This window comes from Lactuca saligna, chromosome 7 (assembly GCF_052625555.1).
Source record: "Lactuca saligna cultivar CGN05327 chromosome 7, ASM5262555v1, whole genome shotgun sequence".
Taxonomy (NCBI): domain Eukaryota; kingdom Viridiplantae; phylum Streptophyta; class Magnoliopsida; order Asterales; family Asteraceae; genus Lactuca; species Lactuca saligna.
This window is the reverse complement of record NC_136423.1, coordinates 12,815,574-12,833,431: the sequence shown is the minus strand read 5'-3', so window position 1 is coordinate 12,833,431 and position 17,858 is coordinate 12,815,574. Positions and strand designations below refer to the sequence as shown.

The following is a 17,858-nucleotide window of genomic DNA, read 5'->3' as shown; positions in this document are numbered from 1 at the left end:
TACCCTTTTCATTTCTTTTTTCTATTTTTTTGATTTGTTTTGGTATTTAAATAATTAAAAACAAAAAATAAAAACTAAATCTCACCCACCTCCTCTTCACCGTACCCCATTTTCTCTCCTTTCTTTTGACTCTCTTTCCCATCTTCTTCTTCATCACACATCACCTGCAAATCAAAACTCACACAAAATATGAACAAAAAACCCAGAATCTGCAACAACCTTCTTCTTCAATGAGTTTACCATTCATCGAAATGTATAAAATTATTGTAGAAGCAAAGGCCAACAAAAAAATCAAATTTATTTGCAATTACGCCTAAAACACTTAAAATTAGAACACCAAAATTCATCCTAATTAAGTGTATTATAATCCGAAAAATTACAGTGCAGACACCAAAGTGCATCCCAACACAAACTCTTCAAGCTCTTGATAACCACAAATCGAGCAACAGTAGCCAAATGATAAAATTTCGCAAAATCCATGTTTAAAAACCATTGAAGAAAACCTGTGATGTCCAAAAAAATTGACTTAGTGGGTTTCTTCCATAAGTAGGCAGAAAACACAAAATCAGTGATGAACACGAATCGTAGAAAATGATAAACACAATGATGAATAAGAATTGTAGAAAATCAAAATAAAAATTCTAAACCAACCTAGAAATTTGCAGAAGACACAAAATCAAAATCTGGATTGAAACCCTAAAATATTCTGGCGGCTAAGGGAAAGAGATGAGTATGTCGCCACAAGTTAGAACGTTTCAAGATTTCCGATTTGTTACTAGATTCAACGTTGTCGACTTCATTAAGGTTAAGGCAGGTTTCAAGCTCTAATATGTAAATCCACTGGCTCATAAAGGACGAGGAATGGAGGCGATGAGAGGTAAAATACTCACCGACAAGAAGGGGTGGCGATCATTAGGTCTTCTCGACAGGGTGATAGACATGGAGATGATCTGAAAGTCAATGTCTTTTTGATGAAGAGGGAAAGAACACGAGAAAGAAATATAGGGTGGATGGGGTTTGTAGGCCCATTTTTTTTTTCTATTTCTTTTTTTTTTTAATTATAAAACAATTAATACAAATAAAGAAAATGAAAAAAATAAATAATAAGGACAAAATAGTCTTTTCAAATTTTCAAGGACTAAAACCAAAGAAAATTCTTGATTTTAGATCTTCCATGGAAGTCGAAAACTTTTTGGATCCCATCCAAAGTTTTTTGCAAACCACAAGGACTAATTTTACAGTTTTGTCCACAATTAACAATAGCATTTTAGTTTTGTTATATTCCTTGTCTTTTTACTACAAACTTTTTAACCTTTTGTAAGCCATTCATAATCATCTTATAATGACGATGAGCCCAAAGAATCATAACCCAGTCAAAAAACCGATGGGAATATGATAAAATATAAGTTGAGACAAGCTAGGCATATTGTTTAATTGGGAATATTTGTAATTATTTTTATGCTCACGATAACAAAAATAACACCAAGGAATCAAATTGGTCTAAGAGGCATGAATTTCGGCTTAGATGAATCTTATTGTATGTAAGGGATTAAGAATCCACCAAAAGTGATTGAGACATTTTTTGGCAATATTTTTCAATGATTAGCAGAATGTATTTGGTGTATATAAACAAGATTTTTAAAATGCTATTTCAAATAAGCTTATTGATAAGTTACGATTTTTTTTTTTTTTTTACAATATACTCAAACATTTTTTTAACATTTGTTGCAACTTTTCCCAATGGCCTCTTAATATTAATTTTCAATTTACAATGATGTATGTTATGGTATACCACTAAACGTTTGTTTTATTTTTTAAATCAAAAGTATTAATAATTGTAAGGCTGATAATTTTCGACACGACACGATATAAATGGGTTTGACTTGAGTTTTTCAACCCGCCAAACCATTTATTAAACAGATCATATATGAGTTTCTCAAAAAATAAATGGGTTGACCCGTCAACCACTTTATATTTTTAATAAAAAGAATTTTTTTATTTTTAAATGTATTTATGTATCAAGTATTAATATTTAATAAGTATTATATAATATATATCATTAATTCATAAACCATTTGACTATTTTAACATTTTGATTCGTATTTCTCAAAATCAAATCGCATATAAGCATATCTCCCTCTTCCAGTGTCCCACTCTCCCCTCTATGACTTTATGATCGAAATCAAGTATCGAAATGATGTTGGAGAATTGACTTTGTTTTTTGGGAGAAGAAAATAAGAATTGTGACTATTACTTTAGCACTTGAATTATCTGTGATTGTATTAATGTTTAGTTTAAACATGTTTCTATGAATGTTTTTAATGTTCATTTGGATGTTTAAGAATTAAATATCTAAAATTCGAATATGTTTACATCAATTATCAATAATTTATTCAAGTTTAATTATCAATTTTATTTATGGAATCTGACCCACGAACCCACCAAACTGGGAACGCGTATAAATAAATGGGTTGACGGGTCATATATGAGTTTAAGTTCCAAACCCGCCAACCCATGACCTGTATATTTAAATGGATCGTGTTTGGGTGGACATATTTTGACCCGCCAACCCGCGACACGCCAACCCAAACACGACACGATTATCAGGCCTAAATAATTGTATTACCCTCTTGAGATCTTAAAAGCTATAATATTTTTAATATGTATTAAAAATATATTTCACTTACAAAAATTAACATTTACAAGAATTTTCAATATACGTTTTGTAATTTTATTGGATAAATATTTGAATCTCATCTAATTTCATCCAAAGTTTTGTGACATTTTGAATCTACACGTAAAATTAATATTTTATTAGATAAGTACACCATCTACAAGGAACAGTAATATAGTAATACCACTTTCACTCGAGATCATAACATGTATAACACTAAAATATGGCAATGGATGAATGTGAAGCAACAATGAGCATTGTTTTGGATGCACGAGAGAAATGATGACAATCAATGGTTTGACTCTTTGTAAAATTACCATTCTACCCTCATTTTATATTATTTAAAAAAAAAAAAAAAAAAAAAAGTAGGAGCAGTATATCATATCAGGCTACATGATGATATTCATCGACTGTTTCTCTCATTTCATCCAATTTTTGAAGGACATATTGGACTTTTTGGCAGCATATTTCATTTGATATTCTTGCAATGTAATCACACTTCTCAAATGGACGATATTCGCATGCACTCTTGATTTCTTCCCTTAATGTCACTTGTATATCCTGAATAATGTTTGAGAAATTTTTTGTATTAAGGTTAAAAGACTTAATGAGGCATCACGCATCAATCATTTCACTGAGTTTCTGTATTAAGTGAAAAAAGAAATAAGAAGAAATGTGAAAGAAAACCTTGATTAATTGCATGAATTCACTGCAGTGATTGTTGACCAATTCCTTCCTTGGTCCACTAGGATTTGAGAATTCTTCCATCACTCCACCAGCAAGTTCCAATACTCTAACAATCCTCTGAAAACAAATCAATTCTTTTTGTTAAACTACGTTTCATTTCAAAATTTTAATCAATCAATGTATTATTATTCATTGATGTTATTATATATATATATATTACCTTTTCGACAGTTTGGAGGCGTTGTAGTGATGCATTTTGGGTTTGTGAATCCATATGATGATTTCTAATTCTATTCAAAACTCAGGCTTTTGCATGCTGTTACAGTTTACAACAAGGTCTGGTTAACAACCCAAACAAGATAAGATATTGCAATTTTGCTCAAGGAAAAGGTCTTTCCATTCCAAATCTGCATTTTCATCTCTCTCATCAGTCATCACCAACCTTCTGGACAGATTTTAAACTGTAACTGTCTATTCCTAAATCCAAAGTGGTTAACAAACAATGGACAATTTTAACTACTTAGACTTTGAATGAGTGCATTTAAATGACTCGTGGTTCAGTGGTTATCTGACATGGACAAAAATAAAGTTAAAAAAACTTTGATAAACAATTTTTAAACAGTATTAGAATACACACCTTAGCATGCGTTTTTAGATAAAATTAGATTAAGATAAACTTGCCCAAAATAAAATAGAAATCTGTAATAACTAATCAGATAAACCTAACTCCTAATTTCAAGTTTTTTCATCAAAATGACAAACAATTGAAATAAACCCTAAAGTTGCTTAATGTTTACTTGTTTCATTATTGAAACCTGAGAGGGAAGTAGTAACTAAGTACTAATCAACAAAAAGTAATAACTAAATACTAACCCTAATAAAATAAGCCTAATTGCTAATTTCAAGTTTTAGAAAAATGACGAATAATTGAAATAACCAATGCTTACTTGTTTCATTCTTGCAGGTTGAGAGGGAAGTCGCCGGAGGTGTGGAGCTACCAGAAGCCGGCAGAGGCGCTCCAATCTGCCGGAAAAAACACTGGGAGACGGGAGTGGGTAGAGCCTGCGTGAATCGCGATTGGGTGAAGTACAAGAGCGCTTTGTTTCTTTCTTCCCAGAAGGCAGAAGCTCCCACCTCAATCTCAGTTACCTTAGTGACCTCTTGTCTTGGGCAATATTATTGGACATTGGCCTTGTTTTTAGTTGGGCTATGTAGGTGAATAAACCTTTTAAAAGGCTTTTTTAGTTTATACCAAAAAACTGCCCAATTTACTTTCGAGTTGTACTTATATATAAAAAAAATTCGAAATATTTTACTGTTCTTGAAAAAATTTAAGTGGAACATCCACATAGGTGGCTCCTGCCCCTTAGATATACAATGATTTATTTGGTTATCTGCTTGGAAATGTTGTTAATATTTCGATTAAGATATAGGATCCTACAAACATACCTATGAAACGCGATTTATATTGTAATAGGATTGAGTTTAGCATAAGATCACATTTGAGATCGTGAAATCAGGATTCAATTCGATCCTACAATTCCATCAAAATATGAATTCAGTCAATTGGTTAGAACCCATTTACGTTCATGTTTATTTTAAACCATAAAAGACAAAGGTAAAGTAAAAAACAATAGAATTTTTTTTCGCCCTTGGGCACCAAGAAACCTGTCACACCCTAAAAATCCTAAAAACCAAATGAAAACAAAAGAGAAGAACTCAAGAAAAGAATGAGGAAGCAACTCAAAAATAAAGGCTTCTTCAATACATTTCCATATTCTGATTCCTATGTGCACTTTCATGTTCCAATTCATGTCTATTCTCAAGTATCCACATGGTCCATTATACACAAACTAGAATAATGGGGTTGGTATATGTAATATGTTGCTGCAACATATCGCCAATAATAGATTAGATACAAACTGATGTTTGAATTTTTGTTATAACTTATGCACGAGTCAACTAAGATGTAGATTGTATTTTTAATATTTATAAACTTATCAGTATATCATTTTTTGGTAGAATCTTAGGATCATTTATTTCTATGTTCCTTTGCCATTTTAAATACATCACATCTATCAATTCTTTCAGTCAACTTTTAATGTGGGATCAAATCCTCACATACATCAAATCTTCAATTTTCCTTGTATTTTGATCACAAGTTAATTTCATTTCTCTTATAAACAAAAAAAAAAAGATCAAATCCTACCATAAAATCTTCAAGTCGGGTCCAGAAAAACTTGGATTCGGTCAAAAGTTGACACATCCTACAACTTATCCATTTAGTACCAAAAAAGTCAAAGTTCATGCACTTTTGATAAAATTTCATTTCCAGAATTTTCACAATCATTTCTTTTCTTTGAGTTAGTAGAATAATTCTAAAAAAAAAAATACAATTCATCCATCCTGTGTAGTATTTTACTCACTCTAGTCTATCCAATCAATCAATCATCTTTAGTTTCGTCTTTTGCTTCTTCAGATTCTTCACCTCCATCTCCATCTCCATCTCCATCTCCATTTCCATCTCCATCTCCATCTCCATCTCCATCACCTTCACCTTCACCTTCACCTTCACCTTCACCTTCACCTTCACCTTCACCTTCATTTAAATTCAGGCTTAAACCCACATTGCTTTTGTTCAGGTCTTCCCTTTCCACATCAATATTCTCAGGAACCTGAAACAGTATCAAAGGACTGAGAATACATTTTCATTTCCCTGAATTTCAAAGAATGCAATATGTTGAGTTCAGAGCATTACCTGATTCTCTTCCATTGGCATATCATTGATGTCAGGTTTTTCCTTCTTCAAAGATGATTCATCATCTGCAGCAGCAAGTGAGTCACTCTCAACAGGTTGAGGTTTATCTTCATCAGCCTGCACCTCTGGTTCCTCGCTATTTTGTTCCTCCAGTACAGCTATCTGATCATTGATCAACCATCACTCATAATAAAACAACCCCCAATAACAACATACTTTGGCAACCATGGATAATTCAAATTGAAGTGAAAGTAAACAAAAAAGTTAAAACAGTTCTATAATCATAGCAACCTTAGATTGTGTTATTAGATTAAACCTAAAAAAAGGTTTGGAAATTGATTCTGATGTGCACTTTGGATTCAATTTGGATTACAAGTTGCTGTTACTTAAGCTAGGGCTACAGATTCTCATGTACAAATTGGATTCAATTTCTTATACGAATTTATACTCTATTCTATATCAACTAGATATATGTGCATTGAGCTGTTCGTCAAATTTAGATCCACGTATTCTTCAAATATAATATATTATATATACACACATAAGGACAAACATAAGCTAAAGTTTAGATCGAACAAAGTCAAATTAGATAAAACAAAAATTCAGAAGAGAGGTGATGGAAAAGTACTGGAATGTATTTCATCTTACGGCGGGGCGGCTCTTCGTCCACTTCGGCGGCACCACCGTCTTCGTTGGCGTCGCCATTGCTATTGTTGTTGGCGGAGCTGTTATGAGCTTGACGAATTGGCGTCCATTTGTAAAGCAAAAGATGAGAAGCTGAGGCATTGTTATTGTTGCCATTAGAAGAAGAGTTTCCATTAGATTGATGTTGATGATGATGATGCTTATTGTTTGAGGCTGCGGATGTGTTGGTAGGCGTTACGTGGATCCACTTCTTCTTCCACTTCCTTACCGGACCTGTAAACACGGTAGCCGGTCCGTAGCGAGTCGAGGATCGGCCGAGTCGAGCTCCAACACCTTCCATGTATGACTTATTAGCACGGATCGGCGGTGGTTGTATCGGTGGTCGGCGATTTTCTGTTTCTCCGTATACAAATTAGGCGTGGTCCCTCTCTCTCTAAAATTACTTTTGTATCAGTGTTTTATATATTGGTAAAGATCAGGTACGGGCAGATGTAGACTATTCCGTGGTGCCGTGAATAAGAGCCGTCGATAGTGATCCTCCTACCACATTCAACGTATCTTCAATGTCAAATACTCTACGTCTCCACCTGGACCACCGATCACCCACGATTTTCATCAACTAATAAAAAAATCACATTTTTACGAATAAAATAAAAATCATTTTTCAAAAAGTTTCACCCTTTTTAGTTTTTACCAGCATTATCGATTTTCATCCCGCTAATAAAAAAAATTAAGTTTTTTATTTAAAAAATTAGTCAAAATATTGTACCTTTGATGCAAATAAGCATATAATGTTAATTCTCACATTTGAATTAAATTGTAAAAAAATGTTAGATTTTACCTTAAAATATATCAAAATATTATGTTTTTCATGCTATTATGTTGTATTTCTCAGATAGTTTGTACACAGTAAATATATGTATTTAATATTTATAAGGTTAAGAAATAACTATTTATTGTGAATGTATTCTCGAATACAATATTCAACCTTTTTACGATGAAATATTACTTAATAATTGTGAGATTCATTTATTATATGGGTTAAGTTAATATATATATATATATATATATATATATATATATATATATATATATATATATATATATATATATATATATATATATATATAATTGAGAACTTTGAATTTATAAGAAAATAATATAAATAATGAATTACTAAAATTGAAATATTTTTTATCTTTTAAATTTAAACAAGTAAATTAAATAAATAAACAAAAAAAAACTAATAAACTTTAATTTAATTTTTTTGAAATTAGAATGTTAGCTTATTAATGAAATCGATATCTATTTATTACTATATTTATTGCAATTATTACATTAAAATATTATATGGAATTTAATAAAATATAAATCTTATAAAATAACATGTGAAAAAAAAACATTAATTCAAAATTATCACAAATTGACATTTATCAAGTTGAAGAAGAAGAGCAACATGTCATATGACAAAAAAAAAAAAAAATTATAGGGATGATTCTCAACATGTGGTTTGTCAACATCATTAATAAAAAATATCAAATTAATCACTTTATATTAAATGCTAAAAATTGATTATTATGATCTTAAATCACAATAATCATTTTTGATCCATACTTTACCCTTCTCTACACTACACAATCACTTCTTTAGCTTCTAAAAATTACATTAACATTCTGTGTTGGTCCATTCATAACCATGGCCAAATTACCAACTTTCAAACAAAATTCTCTCCGACCAAACTATTCTCTTTGACTCTAATAGCAATTTTGTTTCGAAAATGACAAAAAGCTTACAACTTTTTGCTATCTATATTCGAGTCTGTAATACTTTTAGTTGAATACGTGTTAGTAAATCTCTTATAAGACCCGAACCATTTAGCATGCACGTACTCATGTCTTCTCCATGGTGATACATGCATTTGTTGTTGGTTCATAGAGAGTCTAATTGCATCACACATTATTTTTATGATTTTTTTGAACTCAATGACTTTACAGACTGTAATTTGAGGGAAAATTTCAAACAATGAAACATAATATTTAGTTGGTCTTGCTATCTCGAATTTATATTTGTAACGCCCTGAAGGAACCTTGCCATTCATTTCCCATTTGATTTACAAAGCCCTACGTATTCATATGCATTTATTTATACACAAAGGCAAATTACATAAAAGTCATATAATTTTTTGTCAAAGTTTGAGGTTTAACAACTATATTCCAGTTTTGTCAAACAAAAGCACCTAAGTTTAATAGGTTTTCCTTTGTGGACCACTTTGACATACCATGACTTGATATTAACAGATTAAAATTGTTACAATATAAAATTTTGTCAAAGTCTAGCGATGTTAGTGAAAAGATTAAATTTTAACTTTGGTATTAAATATTCCATTAAAGCAATTATATTTTGATAAAAATGTTTGATTATAACCACTTTAATGTTATATAGCATGTCAAACTCATTGACATAGAAAAAATTATCAATTTAGACGATTCTATCGCAAAATAGTCAAAATATAGTTGTTTTTATGTATTATGTCTAAAATAGATACATAAACACTCTATTTTACTTTAAGATAATCAAAAGATATTTTACTTATTTGGTGATGTAGAAACATTCTATTTTATTTTAAGATAATCAAAAAGTATTTTACTTATGTGGTGATGGTAAAATAGACATATCAAATGAGCTTCATAACTTTATTTTAATAAAATATTTTACAAATAACTAATATTTTAACAACATCCCACAAATTGCTCTCAAACTAATTATCTTTAAAATATCAAAAACATCATATACATTCTCGTATTCTTTTGACATATTTTTCAACTGAAAATTTCAATTTACCATATGATTAGACTACAGTTCGATAATACATTATAAATTTAATATTCAAAAAAAGAAAATATGAATCCAAAATCATGTTCTCGAGAGCTTGAAATCCTAAATCTAGCGGAGTATTGTTGTAATGATTTGTGGGATAGATATGAAAAGATATATAGTAATGTAAATTTAGAGTTTCAACTTTGGAGAAAAATGAAAATGGTAGCCAAAATGTATCATAAACAAAGAATGTGTACCAGCGTCGAAACCTTGGTGATGTAGCTGAGTCATCAACTGTCATTTTAAATCTGACGACGACAACGATGAGTTAGTTTCGATCACGCGTCGTCATGCCTTTTGAACTTCTACTGTAGTCTTTTTTCTTGCTTCATCACCGTTGTCAAATGCAAATAATCTCTTCAGTGAATCCTTAATCGTATTCTTCATCACATCAAAATCTTCATCGTCATCGGGATTATGATCGTCGTCAATTCTTCCGATTTCTTCATCAACAACAACGTCGTAGCCTTTCTCGATGAACGAATTGACCAAATCAAACAAATCCATCATTAAAAAAAAGTATCGAACTTTACAAAAATTGAAGGTTAATTGTTCGAAATTAAACTATCAGGAAAAGAATTTCAGATGAGTGTTTTTGAATGTTGTTAAAATGTGGAGAAAATGTTGACATGAGATTAATTTGGAAAAAAAAAAAGTGATAATTGGTGAGGAAAATGATGACACTTTGATGAAAGTAGACGTGGTTTTAGTATGTATTCAGTATACGTATTCTTATATAGACTATAAAGAGTCATCGTCTTGACTTAATTATTCCATGTGATCAGGTGTTGTAAAGTGACATATGGATTAATCACAATAAATGATCATTTTTCCATCAATTTATTTGTATAAAAATAAGACTAGAACATATGACGAGTTGAATTTTAGTTTTTAAGGATTCTTCCCTCTTCGGTTGTCATTTGCTCTTGTTCAGTTTTAATTTGATATATTCATGATCAGTTTCTCCAATTCGTCAAAGAATCTATCCATCTTCTTCAGGTCAAAAAGAAATCATAAACTTTACAACACCCAATCAAGATCCATTTCGATAACCTCCCCTGTTCCCACTCATGACCAGATTTCCCACCTCATATTAGATCAAAAGTCAGCATCTGAAGCTCTTAACACTTTCAGATGGGCGTCCAAACTCCCCCATTTCACCCACACCCAATCCACCTACAGAGCTCTTGTCCACAAGCTCTGTGCTTTTCGTCATTTCGACACCATCCACCAACTGCTCGATGAAATGCCCAGCTCAATCGGCTCACCCCCAGACGATACAGTCTTCATAACCATCATCCGTGGGTTAGGCAACGCTCGAATGGTCAGACAAGTAATCAATGTTCTTGACTTAGTTTCAAGATTCAAAGAAAAACCCACCCTGAAAATCTACAACACAATACTCGATGTTCTTGTTAAAGAAGATATTGACATAGCCAGAGGCTTTTACAGACGCAAGATGATGGCTTGTGGTGTTAAAGGCGATATGTACACTTTCGGGATCTTAACAAAGGGACTTTGCATGACAAATCGCATATCAGATGCTTTTAAGCTTTTACAATTCATGAAGAAAAACAGTATCCCCCCAAACACTGTCATATACAACACCTTACTCCATGCTCTTTGCAAGAATGGGAAACTTGGGGTAGGAAGGGCCAGGAGTTTGATGAAAGAGATAGAAAACCCAAACAGTGTCACTTTCAATATCTTAATAACCGCATACTGTAAAGAAGATAACATAATTCAAGCACTTGTGATGTTAGAAAAGTGTTTCAATCTTGGATTTGTCCCTGATGTCATCACAATAACCAAAATAATGGAACTTTTATGTAACAAGAATCGTGCCATGGAGGCAGTGGAGGTTTTAGAAAGGGTAGAGAAGAAAGGTGGCAAGATTGATGTGGTGGCTTACAACACTCTTGTGAAGGGTTTCTGTAAAATCAAAAAACCAAAGGCTGCACATAGGTTTTTAAAGGAGATGGAGTTGAAGGGTATTGTTCCAAATGCAGACACTTATAATTCTTTGATATATGGATTTTGTGAGTTGGGTTTGTTCGATTCGGCTCTTGATATGTTCCATGAGATGAAAAGGGTCGGGATCATTTGGAATTTTGATACATTTGATATTTTAATTCGCGGGTTTTGTTCAAAAGGAAGGGTAGAAGATGGGCATACGATCTTGGAAGTAATGGAGGATAGTAAATGTGGTTCTTTAAATCATATAAGTCCTTATAACAGCATCATATATGGTTTCTATAAAGCGACCCTAGTTGACTCAGCTCTTGACTTTTTAACCAAGATGGGGACAAAATTTCCGAGAACTGTTGATAGAAGCAAAGAGATATTAACATTTTGTGAGGAGGGTAGAATGGGAAATGCGAAAAAGATATACGATGAGATGATTCTAGAAGGTGGAATCCCAAGTGTTCTTGTTTATATCAGTTTGATTCGAGGGTTTTGTGAAGAAAATATGGTGAGAGATGCTTTTGAGATTGTGGATGTGATGGTGTCGCGTGGTTATGTTCCTGATGTTATGATTATTAGGGATTTGATTAATGGGCTTTGTGGTGAGGGTAAAGTTGGAAGTGCTATGCTATTTTTGGAGGATATGGTTGGAAGAGGTTGGGAGGTGGATTCGGGTAGTTATAGTCCTTTGATTGATGGGTATTGTAAGAGAGGGGATTTGCATAAGGGGTTGATGTTGTTTATGGAGATGGTGGAAAAGGGAATTGTTCCTGATTATTTTGCTTGGAATTGTGTAGTTGAGCGTGTTGTTAGGGTAGTAGAAGAAGGGAATAAAACGTTGGAATGCCTCGTTGAAATCTAACTATGAATTGGTGGTTTTTTACATGTAGAGTGATTTCGAATATGGATGATTTATGTAATTGACTGACTCAGTGAGTGAAATAGATAATAGCTAAAATGAAAAGGGTGATAAATCGAGAAGGATCATAAATTTTTACATTGATTGATAATTTATAAATTTAAAAGAGAAAGTAAAAAAAAAAAAAATGAAAATGATACAAAAATAATGGATGGATACATGTGTGTTTGTTTGATACCATTTCCATCTACATTCTTAACAAAGGGATAGAGCAACCAACCACTATACACATATGTATTGTATATGATATGATGCAATACCACAAAAAACGATCATAACAAAAGTCAAACATAGTACAAATCAAAAATGTAATTGTCATCTTCTTCAAGATTCACCAAACTGCCTGTCTTGTAGTATTTGTCCTAGGTTATTGTACAACACCTTTTGCTCCTCGTATGACAGATTCATCACAATCTGAATACAAATATTTACATTAGTACAATAACTAATTTAATACAAATTATTTTTAAAAATATATATTTTTATAAATATCATCATACCTGGTCAAAAATCATCCCAACTGATACGCTCTGGGCAACAATAAACGACTGATGGTAGATGTATGCAAAGACAGCCATCACCATCTGCATGAGTAAATCAAAGTACGTTGTAATTTCTTTTCTTGCATTTAACATTAAAAATAAATAAATACGGAAATAAAGAAATGTTTTGAATTTTTAATGGGACGTACTTGACAATCCATTCTGTCTGTCATTCCACCATGTCCAGGAATGCTATCCCCGAAATCCTATAGCAAATGGAAGAGAATAATTTAAATTAGGTAATTACAAATGATAATATATAATATGGTTTGAATTTTATAAAAAAAAAAAAAAATGTATGAACCTTGATCTTGAAGGCTCTTTTGAAACCACTAGCGAAGAAGCCACCGAAAGGTGCAATAATTGAAGCAAAAAGTCCAAGTCCCAATGCGTGCCATTGCACCGGTAGAACTTGCATCTCTGTCCATGGAAACTGAAAAGGGGAAAGAAAAAAGAAAAAAAAAAAAAAAAATCAATTCCATATTTCCATTCCATTGGAATTTAGAAATTCGGTTAATGAAGGAATTTGATCTTTGTTCAATGTTCTGATCCTCTCTCATTTGTGTAAATGATGGAAAAAAACAAAGTTTTCATGAAGTGTATAATTTTCTAACTAGGAAATGAAGGAATGGAATTGGTAATTCTATTCATGTTAATGTTACCCATTCAGGAAGCCATCCAGGTAAAATGAAGGTCTCTGGTGTAAAAAGTGGGCCAGGGTCACATTGGAGCCAACCAGTTGATAGGTCCTGTACAACAATTTATAAAATCAATGTGTTGATTAATAATAATAATAATAATAATAATTAGGGTGTGTTTTGTTGGAGTTGGACGGAATGGAATGTATGCTGCAATGGAATTAGTCATTACATTTTGTGACAATGTGTGGTAATATCCCGTAGGAATGGAATGGAATGGAATGGATTTTATTATGAATTTTTATGTTATATGTAGTATGTACATACAATATATAATTCGAATGCTATTCTATATATTATATTTAACAATTTTATTTTTACGAAAATAAGAAACTGAACATAAACGTTCTTTAAAACCCAAATAAGTTTATAATAAAATGATATTTTTTTGTTCTGTGTCATTAAAAATTACACAGATGAAAATGTATTATGTTGCAATTTTGCATTCCATTCCATGATGGAATGAAAAAGAACACACTTGAATCAAAATTAACAAAATGAAAGGAATCACATTCCTTATGGAATGAACATTCCATCCCTGATTCCATCATACCAAAATATATACTTTTTAAAACAAAAAGTGATTCACAAATAAACTAAGCTACCTTTCTGGGACATGTTAACCAATGGAAACGACCCATAAAATTAGCAAGCTGCACATAACAAAAGAGTACACAAAATGTCATCATATAACATCATTTCAAACTAAATAATAACAGTAAAGATATTCCACAATTTAAAGGAGAATTTGCTGACCACAAAGGCAGATATAATTGTTGTAACAGAAGCTCCAATAAATCCCTCCCATGTCTTCTTTGGTGATAACTTAATCAAAGGTGTTTTTCCAAAGAAAAATCCAAAAAAATAAGCAGCAATGTCATTGATCACAATCAATGATGCAGGAAGGAGGAACCTGTGTGACAATTGATTTATTCATTCTGATTGTCTATGTAAGAAAGTTGGATCTTAACTCATATGACAACATTAATATACTAAAATTACCAGAATATCCCTTCGAAAATATTGGCTACTGTGAAAGAGGACTGAGTGAAAACCACAATAAGGATCATATGTGTCCATGCATATTGCCCAAACTGATACTTGTACATCTTTTTCTTTAGTGACAGAATGAACCACACAAAACCTAAACCAACAACATATGCATCAACTTTTAGTAAATAAATAAATTAATTAATTTTGTTATATCAGGTTTTATAATTTCCAAACTAACCATTTTGACATGTTATAAAGAAACTTGATTGAGAAAAAAAAGTACAAGTAGTTGAACCACCAAATTGCCCAAAATATAATTGTTTTTCCAGTAAATTTCCTGATAATAATTATAACACCAACCTGCTATATAAAGGAAATAACAGGTAACCATATGATATTTGATAAGATTTCCCACTATTTTATATAAAAACTTGTCTGTTGTGACAGTATTGACCAGCCTTTGACTAAGTATTCGACCATATACAAATAGCATTGCTGTGAAGAAGAAATGCCTGAAAATAAATAACAAGTAAGAATTGATAATCTTGAATATTTACATAGAATAAAAATATGGGTTTTTGTTAAAAATTAAAATGAAGTATTTTTCTTACCAATTTAAATGCCTAAATCCTGGGAGTTGTTTGTCTTCATTTACTTTTCTCAGTAACCCAAAGAGTTCTTTTGCCATAAAGATTTGTATAATAACAACCATGGCCCATATATAAAGATGCCCCATGTAGACAACAAATATAAAACCACCAATCATCCAAATACTTGAATAAGCACGAATCAACATTGATCTGTACTTATTTTGATCATTTACAAGCAAGTGGTTGTTTCCATTCGATTGGCCTACATCACCTGGAACCTGATATTTTTACAGATAAACCTCAAAATCTATAACTTTTATATAAGACTTAGAGCCTGTTTCTTTTTTACTTAATGGGCTTAATGAGTTGAGCACTTAATCTTGACAGGTATATATGGTTGTTTTCTTACTCAATCCGGATAGAATGACTTAATGGGTTAAGCCAAAAAAAAATCTGCCTTTTAATGTATTAAGACACTAACCCTTTACCTGTTTGTAATGTAAGGATAAAAGGGTCATTTAGTCTAGTTCAAATGGCTTATTCATTCTTGAAAAGAAACAGACTTTATATGGACAAGCACTCTATCCAGACATACATCATTACCCATTCAGCCACTTTATCTATACAGGACTTAATGAAGAAAAAGGAACAAGACACTTACTTGTTATGAATTGCAAAATGTAATTATATAAATTATATCATTAGTTAATTATAGTTGCATGGTTACCTCATTTGAACCTTTACGACGCCGAATCCTTCCACCATGTGTAACTTGGACATTACTACCATTCTCCTTTATCATGGTCCCACAACAACAATGGGTACTTAATAAACCTAAAAATAAACACACACACACACACGAGATCAAAATACATGCTGATATTCTTTCTGCATCTAGTATTGCCAAAAGATTTGTAAAGATAATAGTGTTGATAGATGACACTATTACACAAGAAGTAAAAGATAAAATACAAACACATTGCATTTGAAGTTGAGAATAAGAATTGCTGAATTGCATTAATTATATGTGATACCCTCAATCACATATCTCACATCAAGTCCCCTTTTATGATAACGGTGACCTGATATCTAGACATATATGCATGTACATGAACAAGTATTGTGCACTAGCTTGTATATTAGTCACTACTCATATGGGGTTCATGGTCTAATTGGGGCTAAAGTTAAGTAGTTGCATTGACAGGTAAAATACAAATTTGAGAAATAATCTTTCAAAGACTAGAATTAAGCATCAGGCATCAGCCAAAAAGAAAAAGCACATCATAACAAACACAGATGATTTCAGATACCCGAAAAAACCATCAGAATATACTTTTATCAACAGAGCCAGGGAGGAAGCTAGCAGATGCCATACACCCCCACCCCCACACCCCTCCTTTTCTAGATTTTCCCAAAAGTTTCAATAATTTTAGGCTAAAAAGAAAAAATTCGAATCAATTTGTAGATTTCATGCCTCCTTTATAGATTTTCTTGCTCCTCAACGCTTTTACAGTTTATTCCTATCACACAGATGAAGACACGGTTCCCAAAACATAGGTGGGTGCCATTTTTTTAACATACTTACAAGCCCTAGAGTCCGTTTTCAATCCAAGCATAATTTGCCACGACATCAACCTTCAAAAAACACTACTACCATGCTTTTTTCCCAGATTTTCGTCAAGCAGTTTTTACTTAGATCACAGAAACGAATCAAACTTCAAAGTGAAAAGCTCACGAAATCCAAAACCCTAAGTATTCAAATTGAGCTTCTTCAAACTAACTCTCACGTTCTAAGAGTTTCAACGTTCCAATATCATTAGGACATTCCATAACCATAAACAGAGCTAATTGAAGTACTGTTTATAGCCAATAACATGAACCAATGAAAGAGAAGAAATTCAACGATATCATGATCACGCGGTGATTAAAATCCGAAAACGAAACCATAAATTAACGAATTGAATTAAATTAGCGAAAAAAGCAAACCTCGCAGTCAAATCTGAATCAGTGGAAGGGAAATCAATCTTCAAACACTTTAGAATAGACTTGACACATACACATGTAGATGTGTGTGTATATATAAACATATAAATATATTGTGTATAACTGCATATATGCCCCCACTCCCAAAAATAAATAATATGTGTTCGTGAAGATTTTGAAACTTATAAGAGAAATTACATCACTAGTCCAAATGCTTTAACTGATATCATTTTGTACCCTGAAGTTTTGATAATTGTGTATCTTGGATTTTAGTTTGAATAAATAATATTTTATTAACCGGTTTGGTTTTATTTACCAAATGTACCATATTACTATAATCAATTTATTTTTAGCAGAATATTAACAAAATATACTAATGATTGATGAAATGAAAAAAGAATTAGTGTTAGGCCATTTTTTATAGAGGATATTTTTTTGATAATTAAAACTTAGATGTTACTTTTTATTTAGACATTTCCATAAGGACACAACTAAGAAGTCGATCACTAAATTCGTATGGCTTGTTT

At 31.8% G+C, this 17,858-nt stretch overlaps 5 protein-coding genes across 5 annotated transcripts; 1 reads left to right on the top strand and 4 right to left on the bottom strand.

The window, feature by feature from the left end:
- Positions 1-2,852: 2,852 nt before the first annotated feature.
- On the bottom strand, positions 2,853-4,524 carry LOC145003980 (mediator of RNA polymerase II transcription subunit 11-like). The gene is made up of 4 exons (XM_078962887.1): positions 4,309-4,524; positions 3,582-3,677; positions 3,362-3,478; positions 2,853-3,235 (listed from the first exon to the last, which is right to left on the bottom strand). The coding sequence occupies exons 2-4, from the start codon at positions 3,633-3,635 to the stop codon at positions 3,059-3,061; spliced, it is 348 nt and encodes a 115-aa protein (XP_078819013.1). The 5' UTR covers positions 3,636-3,677; positions 4,309-4,524; the 3' UTR covers positions 2,853-3,058.
- A 1,118-nt stretch (positions 4,525-5,642) lies between these two features.
- On the bottom strand, positions 5,643-7,207 carry LOC145003809 (uncharacterized). The gene is made up of 3 exons (XM_078962721.1): positions 6,748-7,207; positions 6,120-6,281; positions 5,643-6,036 (listed from the first exon to the last, which is right to left on the bottom strand). The coding sequence occupies exons 1-3, from the start codon at positions 7,102-7,104 to the stop codon at positions 5,806-5,808; spliced, it is 750 nt and encodes a 249-aa protein (XP_078818847.1). The 5' UTR covers positions 7,105-7,207; the 3' UTR covers positions 5,643-5,805.
- Positions 7,208-8,553: 1,346 nt separating this feature from the next.
- LOC145006670 (uncharacterized) lies at positions 8,554-10,148 on the bottom strand. Its single transcript, XM_078965744.1, has 3 exons — positions 9,936-10,148; positions 8,851-8,884; positions 8,554-8,759 (listed from the first exon to the last, which is right to left on the bottom strand). The coding sequence occupies exons 1-3, from the start codon at positions 10,146-10,148 to the stop codon at positions 8,554-8,556; spliced, it is 453 nt and encodes a 150-aa protein (XP_078821870.1).
- A 361-nt stretch (positions 10,149-10,509) lies between these two features.
- On the top strand, positions 10,510-12,534 carry LOC145004366 (Pentatricopeptide repeat (PPR) superfamily protein). Its single transcript, XM_078963261.1, has one exon. It carries the CDS (start codon positions 10,594-10,596, stop codon positions 12,466-12,468), a length of 1,875 nt encoding a protein of 624 aa, XP_078819387.1. The 5' UTR covers positions 10,510-10,593; the 3' UTR covers positions 12,469-12,534.
- A 53-nt stretch (positions 12,535-12,587) lies between these two features.
- Positions 12,588-17,466, bottom strand: LOC145004367 (phosphatidate cytidylyltransferase 1-like). The gene is made up of 12 exons (XM_078963262.1): positions 17,335-17,466; positions 16,076-16,182; positions 15,370-15,626; positions 15,119-15,270; positions 14,768-14,909; positions 14,522-14,678; positions 14,371-14,418; positions 13,730-13,816; positions 13,372-13,500; positions 13,217-13,273; positions 13,026-13,109; positions 12,588-12,939 (listed from the first exon to the last, which is right to left on the bottom strand). Exons 2-12 carry the CDS (start codon positions 16,148-16,150, stop codon positions 12,850-12,852), a joined length of 1,278 nt encoding a protein of 425 aa, XP_078819388.1. The 5' UTR covers positions 16,151-16,182; positions 17,335-17,466; the 3' UTR covers positions 12,588-12,849.
- Positions 17,467-17,858: the final 392 nt, after the last annotated feature.

Bases quoted from the DNA above. Each gene is read 5' to 3' on its own strand.
- LOC145004366 (XM_078963261.1), top strand. From the start codon at position 10,594: ATGATCAGTTTCTCCAATTCGTCAAAGAATCTATCCATCTTCTTCAGG.
- LOC145003809 (XM_078962721.1), bottom strand. From the start codon at position 7,104: ATGGAAGGTGTTGGAGCTCGACTCGGCCGATCCTCGACTCGCTACGGA. The intron at 6,282-6,747 runs GTACTTTTCCAT...ATCAATGATCAG, and splicing joins GTAAGATGAAATACATTCCA to ATAGCTGTACTGGAGGAACA. The intron at 6,037-6,119 runs GTAATGCTCTGA...ATACTGTTTCAG, and splicing joins TGCCAATGGAAGAGAATCAG to GTTCCTGAGAATATTGATGT.
- LOC145006670 (XM_078965744.1), bottom strand. From the start codon at position 10,148: ATGGATTTGTTTGATTTGGTCAATTCGTTCATCGAGAAAGGCTACGAC. The intron at 8,885-9,935 runs GCATGACGACGC...ATGAATACGTAG, and splicing joins CTACAGTAGAAGTTCAAAAG to GGCTTTGTAAATCAAATGGG. The intron at 8,760-8,850 runs GTTCCTTCAGGG...CTCAAATTACAG, and splicing joins AATGGGAAATGAATGGCAAG to TCTGTAAAGTCATTGAGTTC.
- LOC145003980 (XM_078962887.1), bottom strand. From the start codon at position 3,635: ATGGATTCACAAACCCAAAATGCATCACTACAACGCCTCCAAACTGTC. The intron at 3,479-3,581 runs GTAATATATATA...ATTTGTTTTCAG, and splicing joins GCCTCCAAACTGTCGAAAAG to AGGATTGTTAGAGTATTGGA. The intron at 3,236-3,361 runs GTTTTCTTTCAC...AACATTATTCAG, and splicing joins AATTCATGCAATTAATCAAG to GATATACAAGTGACATTAAG.
- LOC145004367 (XM_078963262.1), bottom strand. From the start codon at position 16,150: ATGATAAAGGAGAATGGTAGTAATGTCCAAGTTACACATGGTGGAAGG. The intron at 15,627-16,075 runs GTAACCATGCAA...TAAAAATATCAG, and splicing joins GTCGTAAAGGTTCAAATGAG to GTTCCAGGTGATGTAGGCCA. The intron at 12,940-13,025 runs GTATGATGATAT...ATTTGTATTCAG, and splicing joins TTGGGATGATTTTTGACCAG to ATTGTGATGAATCTGTCATA.